The following is a 13996-nucleotide window of genomic DNA, read 5'->3' on the forward strand; positions in this document are numbered from 1 at the left end:
TCCGAGAGAGGCACAGCTGGTCTCACAGAGAGGTAACAGGACATAACGAGAGGCAACAGGAGGCAGGGAGAAGGGTAAGAAGACACAATGATGGGGCAGCAGGAAGGAAACGGAGATGGGCAAATATGTATGGGGATGGGGAGGGAGAGTACAGTGCCAGGAAGGGCCAACAACTTAAAGCGCTTGCATAGCTGCAAAATCACCGACACAGAGAGAGGCTAGCCTACATGCAGTCGCGACTTGTGGGGGGGAGGGGGTGTCGAGCGGGGGTGGGGGTTTTTAAATAACATAATAAAATGATTTTATTAAAATCAATCCTACCTGAGCAGGTCCGCGCTGCCTCGGGTCCGTTCTGGAATCTGGCGCCTACACTGGAACAGCCCATCACTGCAGGCAAGACCCCTCTCAGCCAATCCTGGTGCTGCAGCACCAGGATTGGCTTAGAGCAGGCTTATGCTCCACCTGCTTGCCCATTAGAAGACCGAGGTTTGAGCCTTGGCTCAACCCTCGCTCTCCTAATGGGCATGCGCCAGCCTGTGGAAACACTAGTGCACATGACTGGGCACGGCACAACAATTCGCCCTCCGTCCCCACTCATGCACACTTGTGTGCTGCTGCCTGTTGCCCCAGACAATGCCTGTCAGTCAACATGACGTCAGACCGCCCACCCCCTTCAGATTCTGAAGGGGTGGGCGGTCCAACGTCATACTGACTGACATGATTGTCAGTTCTCCGTCGGCGTCTCTGAACTTAAGTTTACTTAGGTTCAGAGACGCCGAGGGAGCTGTGGGTGCGGGCGAGGGGGGGGCAACGCCCCAACGCCCCCAATGGACGCACCGCCACTGAGTCAAGACCCATAGAAAAGAGAGCCAACAGCTACTTTGACCACCAGCTTTCTGCCCTAAAAAAATGTAAGAGTTAGACTGTTAGTATCCCTAATCTGTAAACCGTAGAATGAGATGGCTATAGATATAGGTATATAAATAGTGTGCAACTCGGTAGCATATTACATTTGGTTTGGGTGACTTTAAAGTAGGAGAATTAGAACTTTCCTGTGATGACTTACAGCCTCCGACACATTCTGTGGAGAGAGAACTGAGATGCTCAGCATTACAAAGCTGAAAATAGTGACCAAAATTCCAACGTGAGCTTTGAAAGATATAAACAATATGCAAAAGTGATCATATGTAGTTCCTCAACTGTAGGTCTGCAGCCAAAATACAACCACATAGAATGTATGACATACACCAAAGGAAATATTACATCACCCAGATAATGAGACAATTTACAAAGAAACATTTGCAATTGTATTTTTACTGGAAAACATCTGTTTGTGTCCTGTGAAATGTAACGCATGCTGCAAAAATATTTTTGCCTCCCCCAACATTTGTGACCCCAATTTTGTGTCATACTAAAGTAACTAGGTACATGCTATTCTAAGGTTCTTCTGGAGTGACCTAGAGGGAAAAGCTAAACAATGATCATGGGTTTGTGTCTGTTCATGTGCGACAGTTTCGCCATTCATTGTAAATGTATAATTATGAGGCACATATAGCTAGGTAAGATATATGGATCGCCATTTGCCGTGTAATCTAACCTGCAATGGAAGGAAGGAGAGGCAGAGTATAAGGAGATTGAGCACATTCATTTTTAATTCAATAAAATCAGACAACAGCATTGGGAGCTGTTTCATCAGTGACAGCAGGGCATCTCCTCTGCACAAGACACTGTGATCCAGAATCTCTCTGAAAGACCAGTTGGTTGTGGACAATTTGATAAATACGTGAAAGGCTTTAATGGCACATTCCCATGATGCCTCATTCAGGACTGAATCTAAACAAAATTGGACTGGTTTTCACCCCTACAATAGCGTTTCTTCATTCTCTTCCCATGTTAAAGGGAAGGAAGATGAACTGCTTATGGCTGTCTCATTTCTGACTTTCATTGCATTCCTGTAGCTTTAGATCTTACACATTAGAGGTCCTTATTTTCAGCACTACAGTAGATAGGCCTTGGTCTTTGTTGATGTTTCTTTCTGCTAAGTACATGAGGTGTGATGATGTCTAACGTGCTTAATTTCTTGGTGCAGAGGTATTTATTTTTTACTATTGACAAAATGCTCCAGATATATGTGCATGATGTCTCTCTTGCTTGTATTTTATATGCTGCTCATCCTTCCTCTATTTGTTGTGATGGGTTTCAATTTATTTGGAGGACTGCATCGAATAGTTCATGACTATTTTTATGTGGAAACATATGACAAGGGTCATTGATTTAAAGATTAATGGTTATTGTTGAGTAGGTATGTTTAACATGGAGAAGAAATGCCCCAATGAGAATATTACTGTGATGTGGAAAAGTTTGATTTGAAGCAGTGAAGTTTACCAGTAAGCAATCAAACCAAATATTACAACATAAAATCTCCGGTTGTTTTTTTCTAATATCAATATATAGGCTGTTGAAAACCAGGAAGCAGTGAAGCTACCCACAAGTATTAAAAACATCATGAATACATGGGTCCTCCAAATGGGGTTTCCCGTCATTACTGTCAACACAACTACTGGAAGGATCACCCAAAATCATTTCCTGCTGGACCCTCAATCAATTGTGACCCGTCCATCTGATTTTAAGTAAATATAAAATATGAAAAGATTTTTTTCAACTTGAAAAACCACCACAATGCTGATGGGCATGTGGTTCATTCAGATTCATAGTCCAGGCACAATTGCTAAAAAAGTACCTAAATATGTTTTTTACTCTAGCGGTCAAAACAATAACACAGTTTAAAAGTAACATGCCTTATCGTCAGGTACCCATCTGGGTCCAACTGTGGATTTCATGAAAACACAAAGAACAAATATGTGCAGCAAGAAAATGTGCATGTGTGTCTTTGATTTTAGGGGAAAGATGGTTGAAAGCAGGAAAGGTAGGTCAGCTGCTAGGACATTTGTTTGTAAGACTAAAATTGTTGTACCCACAATGGGCCCTAAGTATCTTACTATAATGTGGTGAATGAGTGAGCACAAATGGCTATTGAATAGTTGAAATGCTACCTGCTTTGAAAGGTGAATTGATAACTAATACAAGGACATTAAGCAAACCAAGCTAAGTTTTGCAGCACCCGCCAATGAACGTATATGATGTACAAGGATTAGAACATCCATTAATTAGCTCACAATCTACTTTTTGCAGTTACACCTGGATTGTCCCTATCACATCAATGAAAAGTGGAATTGTGCAGTCTCCTTACTGGCTTCAGGGCACCTCAGGTATTTGATGTTATTTTATGGGGGGCCTGGTACAACTCAAGATGTTATATGAAGAATATCAGGCTTCTGTCAAGACATGATTTTACCGATATCAAGACACAAGTTAATGTCTCATTCCAAGTGTTGCATGAGTACTACCACTAACATAAATGTTTATTAATTGATCCAGAATCAAGACAGATGCTTGGGTTGATGTTTGCAAATTTTATTTGTGCTATTTTGTAACAAATATGGACTATTACTCCCATTTTAGAGTGTTTTGTGACACATAACTAGGCAAGGTTTGGTAATGTAATTGAGCTCGGTAGCTCTTGTTGGTAGATGGCTCAAACACTGCAACAATGTAGGTGAGATATTTTATCGTAATCTGAGCACTTTGGCACTATGACATACAGGAGATGTACGAAAAGGTGCTAATGGAACTGTTTCAATCTGCATGCCATACCATCATTTTCCAATTCAAGATGAAAGACCTAATGTTGTATGGTACCTAACCTGTGGAATGTTTTGTTTATTCCCTGTCTGGGTGCTGTAGCAACCTACACATATCCTCTCAGACGTCTGTCCCCTAGTGTGTTGTGGATTGATACAAGGTCTCCTTCAAACTGGATTTTATTGTTAGATGTGTAAGGATACTAGTTATTTTCTAAGTGCACTCCACTACACACCCACAACCCTCAGTGCCAAGGTTTAATGTGGCCAAAGACATTTACTGTCTTGAATATGTCCTGAAATGTGGCTTTGTGTGTCTGTTTTCAGTAAGACAAACAGGAAATACTGAAAAAGGATGAAGTTACCCCAGGAAACCTTTAGCCCATTGGTTATGGAGTGCCCTGGAGCATTCTCTACCAACTTTCCTAGTGCAGAATTTAGTTGCCCCTGAAGCTAGAACTTGCCCTCCACCCTTCACAAACATCCCGCTGAAGCTGAACATCCCTAGCCTGGTGGGTTCTGCCAAGACCACTATGTTGCCTCTAGGGGATTCTCCTTTTTTATCCCTAACCCAGAACGATTCACTACCCAACAAGTTCCCATAGGAACCTGTGTACTTTCTTAACATCAGTTCTGATTCCACCATTTCTACGATGTTTAAAGGACAGGAGTATCCTTCCCCAGTAAATCAGCCAAGGACTTTCAATACCCAGCCTACCCTAGATGCAGACATTGTTCAGCAAATGTGGAGATGACACTCAGGCTAGAGACATTACCATTTGCACTCACCCAACTGCTCACTCGACTGAAACTGGCAATTTGTTAGCTCCTCAGACCCTTTTTTCAGACCATAGTTACAAAGAAGTTGAAAATAGCGTCATGTAATGTGGCGGGGATTAGGGGGAATCTTGACCTCCATCATTGGCTTGAGCTCATTAGTAGACATGAGATATGCATTTTGCAAGAAATTTGGAGCTTGACCCCCATATTTATCCTGGGGTTTATCACATTCTGCAAACCGGCTATTCCTTCAAAACGCGGCCGACCATTAGGAGGGTTGCTCACTTTGATTAATATCTCATAAAATTATGACATTGAGGAGCTGCCCACTAATCACCCAGACATCCTTGGGATTAGGCTGAAGAGTGGCAGGGAAAAAGACATTGACATCTTTAATGTCTATGCCAGGAGCTCCAGAGGAAGTAGATCACCTACTCTGCAGACCCTGGATGAGATATTGGATGCCAAGCAAGCCAGCCACCCCATTATTATGGGTGGCAACTTTAACGTCACTTTTGAGCCACTCAATTGGAATGATATACACAAGGTCAGTGAGGAGGATATAAGGTGGTTGGCACCATCATTGGAGTGGTCGCACATGGCTCTGCAATTGTATGCCATAACCTTGGAATATAGGCTACGGGCAGCCAATAGGAGAACCTGCTCCGACAAAGGAGGTGAGATGACCTTAACTGGGTCTAATGGGTCTAGTCGGATAGACTATATACTTGTGGACCTTACCTTATGGCCACTAGTACTGTACATATCCATTATCCCGACCTGCAAAAGTGACCACAACCTTCTCAGCTTGAATATGGAACACCCATGGGACAAAAAGGCGGGGGTAGACCTAGCCACACTTATCACCAAGGAGGTGACCCCATCAAATGAGAAGCGCTGACTCAAATGGCCTGCGATCATGGTAGAGGTTCTTAAGCTTACAATGCTGAAAGGCGAACTAGAAACTCGCTTCGGGGTATTGTCATCTGCACCTGATGAATCGAGCACAGTAGTAAACTGCAGTGCCCTACATTCAAAGTTTTTTTAACATCTGACCAGACACTTTATTGTCCATTCACGCGGGGAAACGCTAACCCAGGAAAGAACACCGAAAACAAACCTGTGGTTCACAAGGGAGTGCAGAGTGCTAAGAAGGTGACTGTCCCTAGCTATAAGAAATAGGGATATCGCCATGACGAGCGAATTAGGGATACAATATAAATCAGAACAAATAAAGGCAAAGAAAGAATGGGATGAAAGGAGATGGGAAGCACTTGGAGAGTCCATTCTGCATCCAGACACTAGGCTGTTTTGGTCACTTTTGTCAAAGGGCAAGTTTGGAAGGTCACCCCCCTCAGCCAATAACTTCCCAGCAAATGTGTGGCAAGACCATTTTGGCGCACCCTATTCCACTATCTGCGCTCAAGACAGGGTATGACTCAGGGGCGGCTGGTGACATTTGAAGGTGGTGTGGCGTGGAGGTCCGAGTTGAGTGCCCGGTGGTGGGAGGGGGAGGGGGGCTCGGGAGGGTTAAACTGACTTCTGCCAAACAGAAACAATGCCTGATGCCTCCTTTCGGAAGCCAAAGCTCAACTCCGCGGGCGCACAAATCTATAAATTAAACGACCCAAGCCACAATCGGGAATTTCTGAAAGTACTGTACACGTGCGCTACTCTAAGACTTCTGCACTGCAGTCACCACCACAGTCGATCTTTTACATTCGCACCTCCTCTCATAACTATAATTAAAGCCTGGCTAGCGCGAGAATGTAATAGCGCAGAGGAAGTAAATCGTGAAAATCATAATTTAATGAGAGAAGAGGGCATGCTTGGCATTGAGGCTGTAATTTCCCCCATGCAGGCATGCCATGTCTGTTAAAACATAATTGAAACTGTGAATGTTATGCCTCATCAATACTGTTTTTCCGAGTGTTGACAGCACCTCTACATTAATGTTATGACGGTTCCCTCAAGAGGAACCCAACATTTTATAATTCTCTTTGGCTCAAATTTAACCCATCGCCTCGTAAGCATTTTTTAGGCAGAAAGAATATTATTACAGCCTTGACAGGAAAGGATAGTAATAAAATGTCTCTTCATTAATGGGCCACGGATTTCTGTAAAAAAGAAGAAACAGTTTTTTTTTTTTTTGCATATTTATATAGCGCAAACTCGACCCGAAGGTATTGGAGCGCTTAACATAGCACCGGATTTCATTACACATTAAGGCAAGGAGAGATTAAAGTGATTTGCCCAGAATCACCGGATGTGGACGCGACCTCGAGGCTCGAACCCTGGTTTCCTGCACCAGAGGTGGCAGCACGCTGATTGCAATGTGAAGCCAATCCAGGGAGGGAAGCCTGGAACGAGCGCGCTTCATGGTAGATTGTATGCTGCAATCTGTGATTCGGTAGAGAGAGACTGCGCAGGCAATTCATTTATGACCCGTTTGTTACATAATGTGCGGTAAGTAACAGCTCCCAAACAGGTACCGGCGATTACATTTAAAGCCATAATTCCAAGAAAGTTTCAACTGTTGTTCGTAATACCAATTTTTATCACCTTCCTGCTCATAAAAACATAATAAAAATAGCACAAAAAGGTTTTATTGAGACAATATTTTACAGAAACTGGATTATTTAATTTTGTGCCTACCTGGCGTCACTCTGCTTGTGCTTTCCTAGCTGCCGAATCGATTCATTATTTTTCAACACAACCTGCATCGTTCGTGAATGTTCATGAGCGCCACCCGCTGAACTGTTTATTTTGCACGATCCACTTACCAAGTGTGACATCGATCTCTGCCCAAGAAACACATCAGGGCCTGTGGCGTGTGAGAGGCTGGAGGGAGAGTGTTCTGCAGTGCAGTGCTGTGACTGTGGCCGGTGCCGTCCTGAGCAATGCACAAGCTCCCGCCTCCCATTGTCCAATCAGGAGGCCTGGGACTGGTGCGAAGGAAAGGGGCGTGTTCCGGTTGTGGCCACCCACTGCCCTGCCCCTTGCCATTGATTTCAGTGGTACAATGCTGAAGACGCCTGGGGCGCAGCACAGGTGCCCCATTTGAAACCAGGCATTTTCCGCTTTCTTTGGCCACTCCCTTCATGATGACATCACTCTTTCCGTATGTGCTTCCAGGGCGAGCAATATTCCTCGCCCCGGCCAGCACATGCGCAGGAGGTCTCTGACCTGCTGTGACCTCGTCGTCGTCCGTGCCATGAAGAAAAAAAGTCAGAGTCAGACAATTTCATTTAATTGTATTCATGTATTGTCTATGTATTGTGATCGACACATGGGGTAGAGAGCACTTGTTTTGATTCTGCTGCATTGGTGTGGTGTCCTTCTTGTCTTCCTCCCCGATCCTCGTCCAGAGGCTAGTGGGGCAACGTCCTATTCGCCCCTATGCACCAGCCGCCACTGGTATGACTGTGCCTGACCAATGCCAATCAATACATGGCCTCGCGTTTACTAGGGAGGAAATTTTGGCCTCCCTGGATGCAATCATACCTGCTAAAGTCCTGGGGCCGGATGGCATCCCAGGAGACCTTTTCCGCTCAGATACAGAGAACTTGGCATCTTACTTATTGGCACTCTCCAATGACATCGCCGGCGGGGGGATGATCCCAGAATCCTGGAAAGGGACCAAAGGGTGACAGGGCCAACCCCTCCATCTACCGGCCAATCAGCTTGATCGATTGTGCTCAAATAGTCTTCTGCCGTTCGCTCCTAACCAAGATCCAGGAGTGGATGGATGAGAATCACATCCTCTCTCCGCTCCAAGCAGGATTCCGACGGAAGACTGTCACAATCGGTCAAGTTTTCTGCCTTTTCATGCTGTATTGGAAGTTGGTTTTGCTGGGGAAGGGGAGCCTATATATAGCCTTTATTGACTTAAATTCAGCATTCAATCTTGCCCCAGGGACAAACTATGGTGGGTGCTTAGGGACATGGGCATGCCCTTGGGAATTCTAGCACATATCATCAGGCTACATGAAGAGAACTTTGCCCGGGTGAGATGGGGTGGCCAGGGACATGTCACCGATCCCACTAAAATACAGCCGGGGGTCCAACTGATGTGTCCTGGCTCCAACCCTTTTTTCACTTGATACCAATCAAGTGGCTGAGCTTCTATCCTTGATCCCAGCAGATGCCCCCTTGCTAGCAGATGCCCCCTTGCTAGCAAACCAAAAAATAGTCACCTTATTATTTGCAGATGGCACTCTTGTTTCAAAAACTCCCATGGGCCTACAAAAATTAGTGAACCAATTTAAGAGTTTCTGTGATGAGAGGGGCTTGGAAATTAACACCACCAAAATGAAGTTAATGTTGCTGAACCCCCCATAAGACCTTTAAAGGAGACCTGTATTTGAACAATGCTCCTCTTGAAAGAGCTCCTTCGATTACCTGGAATTAAACTATCGGAGGGTATGGCCTGGAAATCCCATCTTAATAATGCCTTCCTCAAATTTTCCCAGGTAACCAGGGTTCTGAAGAAGGAGCATTGCTTTTCCTATGCTAAGCCAATAGCACCGGCATTGAAATTATACAGCTGCAAGGCCGTGGGTAGTGCCCTATATGGGGCTGAGCTGTGGGGCATGGCAAATGCAAGCGACCTTCATGTATTGGAAAACAAGTTTCTGAGAAATTTGGTATATCTTCCCCAAAGCACCCCTCTTTGCCCATTAAAGCTTGACCTGGGTATCAAACCCATTAGCGATGTAGCGAAGCTTCGTCCCCTTTTATTTTGGCAGAGATTGGTTACCACTCTTGAACTGGCTCCTTACGCTGCAGCACTTAATGAGGTTAGCGCCATTGACACCACAAAATTGGCTGGATCAAATAAGTCAAAAGTCTTTTGACCAGTATAGGTCTGCCGGGTCATTGTATTGGCTGCTCACCAACCCACACCAGAAGCCAGATAAAATTACTATATTGGGCATGGGTTGAGCAGTCAGCACAGTTCAAAAGCAACCAGGGCAGACTAACAGAAGAGTTTAGAGATTTTAAAACTTGCGCTCCCTTGAAAGTTATTTGGATATTATTAAGGTGCCAGCCGACAGGAAGTTCTATATCCAATTCAGGCATGGTAGCTTGCCAATCAATGCCTTTACAAACTCTTGGCAGATCAATAAAGCCCAGCCTAAGGGCTGTCCTTGCTGTCCATGCCAAAACAAATCGATAGGTCATGTTCTTTTTGTTTGCACATCCTACGCGAAACCCAGGGGCAAGTGGCTAGCCTCAGTCGGTGGCCAATTTGGGACCCGAGATTATACAGTTGCCCTGCGCATATTGAAATCAGATGCAAGACCCTTATTTGTTTGCGCAATTGCGAAATTTCTGGGCCACTTCTGGGCGATCAGAAGGAGATCATTGTTAACACCTTTACCTATCTCCGAGAGCCAATGATGTGTTGACCCACTCTTATATGACTAATTGCAATAAGGGCTACGCTTTTTAAATATAAATTGATGTTTTTATCTTTTATTACTGACACATTTTAATTTTTTGAGTTTTGATTATTGTAAATATTGAAGCTTTTTATGAAATGTTATGGATTTTTCCACTTCATGCTCAGGAATTTTAACTCAGGCTATGACTACTGTGCAAAATGTTATGAGCGCATTTGCACTTAAAGGGTCCCACTTATTTCACATTGCATTCTCTTGCTTGTCTGTAGCACAAAAGCCATGAACTACGCACTAGTTGCTGTTTAGGTATCCTGTGTATGTTGTTGTTGTCTTGTCAATCTTTGTATTTTTTTCTTATTGTATTTCGTCCAAGGTTTACTTATATGTTGTACTCAAATTTGAAAGTATGATGTCCGTCTTGATTGTTTGTATCTTTTATGGTATTTTACTGAAATAAAGATTTCTGACTGACTGATTGACTGAGGTCCTAGGGCCTTAGAAATGTACGCCTGTGGTTGTGTGAGTTTAGAAACTTTGTAAAACCTGTTCTAGAGCCTCAGTTGTACACAGCACGAAGAGTATCCAACAGACAGTTTCCATGGCATTGGATTGAATTTCATCTGTGTCCTTTGTGGAGGTCTCCGTACCTCCCAAAAATTACTAGGTCTCTTTATGTGCTGAAACTTTGAAGATTTTTCACAAAAACTAAAAGGTTCCAGAGTGTTAGCTGGACCAACCTGTTTCCATTCTTCGACATACGGCATACGGCTCTATGCCAGCTACTACAGGTTCAGCTTTGAACCTCACAGAGAGGATTTTCAACTCCAAAAAATGTCAAAGTTAGGACTTACTAACTATTTTGAACTCGAAATATATGTATATATATGTATGTGTCCCCGCACACTTCAGTGCGGGCAGGGAAACAGATGAAAAGTTTGCTCCCAGCAAGCAGGAGCATTTTTCCTGCCCCCCTCCCCTGCTGGGAGTGGACTTAGTGCTTGCTCTCGCATGACAGGAGCTTTGAGATTGCTCCTGCCATGTGAGAGCAAACACAGGTATCCTGGGACATAGCTGTGCTGGCACTGAGAAATGGGGCCCCCAGGGCCTTATATGGCTCTAGGAGGGGGCCTGCATGGCCCCCCTCCCATTTATTTGCAAGGCCAGGCCCCGAGGTTGGGGTCTCCATGGCTAAAAACAAGCGCAGCCCCACTCACCCTTATTTGATGCACCCGGGCCCTAGGGAGTGGCAGTACCCAGGTCCAAAATCAGCCTGGGAGAAGGGTCACATGGCCCCTCCCAGTATTTTATGAGGTTTGGTCCTGGGGGATGGGGTTCCTGGGCCGAAATTGGCTCTGAGAGGAGGGCCACATGCCCTTCCTTTACTCTTACAGCTGTGTTATGGTGTATCGCGGCTACTTGGGTTGAAAGTGGCCTGGGGAGAGGGGCCATATAAGCCCCCACCCTCAATATCTAACTACCCTGCCCCCTGAACCTGTTTGACCCAGAGGGCTATAGAAAATACAAGCACGGAAGACCACGCAAATTCGCTGCAAAGATTTTAAATTAAAATATTTTTGGCCTTATGGAAGCCCGAAAAGCAGTCTAGAGAAACCCAAGCTGCCTGAAAACTGATAGAGGGGTGCTCATAGAGTCACTGATATTTTAAGACATCGCCATACAAAAACAACGAAAGTGAGTAGAGAAAATATATATATTTTTATTATTTCTAATATTTTATCAAAATTCATAAAAGTAACAAGAGAGAGAAAAATATTTCAATGTACATAAAGATACAGAGTCCCACAAAACCACACACTCAATGCATACTAACAACCACACATACAGCCATACTCATACACTCTCCATACTCAAGAGAAATTCACGATTTGTGATATGGTCAGAGCTCAAATTGTTTAATATTCATGATGCAAGATGAGCATCAAGTAGTCAATAGTTGGTCATGTGTCTTCTTGTTATAGAAGGTGGAAATAAATGGAGACACAAGGTTCTCCAGCACCTATGGTAGCCCACCACCAGGCCTCCTGCCAAGCAAGAGCAAACACAGGTTTCCCTGCCCAAACCAGGGTGGGCATTCTGGGACATAGCTGAGCTGGCACTAGCGGATGGGCCCCCAGGCCTTGTAACGGCACTAGAAGGGGCCTGCATGGCCTCCTCCCATTTTTTTGCATGGCAGGCCACGGTGTTGGGGTCTCCAGGGCCAAAAGGAGCCCAGAGAGGATGCCATGCAACCCCACTCCCCCCTAATTGATACAACCGGGCCCCAGGAGGTGGCAGTCCCCGGGCTGAAATCATCCTGGGAGAGGGGCCGCGAGGCTCCTCCCAGTATTTTATGAGGCTTGATACCAGGGAATGGAGTACCCGGGTCGAAATCAACTCTGAGAGGGGGGCAACAGGCCCCCTCTAACACTTACAGCTGTGGTCTGGTGTGTCGCAGCTCCTTGGGTTGAAGGAGGCCTGGGGAGACGGGCCATGTGTACCCCCTCCCTCAATATCAAACTATTTCCCCCTGCCCCCTGTACCTGTTCGACCCAGAGGGCTTTAGAAAAAACAAGCATTAAGACCACGAAAATTTGCTGCAAAAATGTAAAATGAAAATGTTTTTGGACTTATAGAAGACTACCACCAGGCCTCATGCCATGCAAGAGCAAAAACAGGTTTCCCTGCCCACACCAGGGTGGGCATCTCGGGACATAGCTGAGCTGCCACAATGGGGTGGGGCCCCCAGGCCCTTTAATGGCTCTAGGAGGGGACCTGCATTGCCCCCATCCCATTTTTTTGCATGGCAGGCCCCGGGGTTGGGTTCTCCAGGGCCAAAAGCAGCCCAGAGAGGAGGGCCATGCAGCCCCACTCCTCTCTAATTTATACACCCGGGCCCCAGGAGGTGGCTGTCCCTGGGGTCGAAATCATCCTGGGAGAGGGGCCGCGTGGCCCCTCCAAGGTTTTATGAGGCTTGGTCCCAGGAAATGGGGTTCCCGGGCCCGAAATCGGCTCTGAGATGGGGGCAACCCCCCACCGCTTAACTCTTACAGCTGTGCTCTGGCGTGTTGCAGCCTCTTGGGCCGAAAGAGGCCTCTAAAAGGGGACCCTGTGTGCCCCCTCTCTCACTATCTATTCCCCCTTCCCCATACCTGTTCTACACAGGGGGCTTTAGAAAAAACAAGCTCGGAAGACCATGCAAATTTGCTGCAAAAATGTTAAATGAAAATGTTTTTGGCCGGTGGAACCCCACCACCAGTCCTAGGAGGTCAGGGTATTCCTACCCTGCACTTTTTTATTGTTTATCACTTTTCTGGAGAGACTCAAGCTCAGTCCAGAGGCCCAAGACGGCTGCCAATGCTTCCTGGTTAAAGTGGTGGCAGCCAATCAGATCTCACAAGGAGATCTGTCGGATCCGCACAGGATTTGCCTCCCTTTGAAATCTATAAATCTATTTTCTTTAATAAATCCAAATCTATTGAATGGATTTACATCAACAGGGCTCTTTCTGGACGAAGAGCTAGCTTTCTGCCAAATTTAGTGTAAATCCATTCTGCGGTTCAGGCTGAAGTCATGTTCAAAGTCCCTGTTAGACCTATCATCCTTAGGGTGAGTCTTTCCCCAAACTGTTAGCCTGCTTACCTCTTCCTTTTGCTCTATCATTTTGTTCGCTATAGGACTCTGAGCACTTTACCACTGCTGGCAAAAGCCCCCTCAGCCCCCGAGCTCTAGGGGACCCCCTCAGCCCAGTACCCTGGCCTGAGAGCTCCCGCGTGAGTAATGAGAGGGGCCTCTCTATGTACATTGCAGGGAAGCCCCCTCAAGTTTTGTTACGCCACTGCTGCTGACCAGTGCTAAAGTGTATCTGCTTCCCTGCTACACATGGTAACATTGATTTATACACAATTGGCATATTTAGTTTACTTGTAAGCCATTTGTAAAGTGGTATACCATATACCCAGGGCCTGCAACCTAAATGCTACTAGTGGGCTTGCAGAACTGATTGTGCCACCCACACAAGTGACCTTTCAAACCTGTTTCAGGCCTGCCATTGCAGGGCCCGTGTGTGCAATTAACTGCCACTCCGATTTGGCATTTAAAACACTTGCCAAG

General features: G+C 45.5%; 1 protein-coding gene across 2 annotated transcripts in view; it reads left to right on the plus strand.

The window, feature by feature from the left end:
- The window catches only part of LOC146860508 (aminopeptidase N-like), a 257086-nt gene that overhangs the window by 88299 nt on the left and 154791 nt on the right, over nt 1–13996 (plus strand). For both annotated transcript variants that reach the window (XR_014978825.1, XM_085644420.1), the window contains exons 10-11: nt 2455–2630; nt 3193–3269. Coding sequence is in view for 1 of the 2 variants with exons in the window: in XM_085644420.1 (XP_085500546.1) it covers nt 2455–2630; nt 3193–3269 (253 nt within the window). In the remaining variant the exon portion in view is untranslated. The remainder of the gene's footprint in view (nt 1–2454; nt 2631–3192; nt 3270–13996) is intronic.

Source organism: Triturus cristatus, chromosome 3_1 (assembly GCF_964204655.1).
Source record: "Triturus cristatus chromosome 3_1, aTriCri1.1, whole genome shotgun sequence".
Taxonomy (NCBI): Eukaryota; Metazoa; Chordata; class Amphibia; order Caudata; family Salamandridae; genus Triturus; species Triturus cristatus.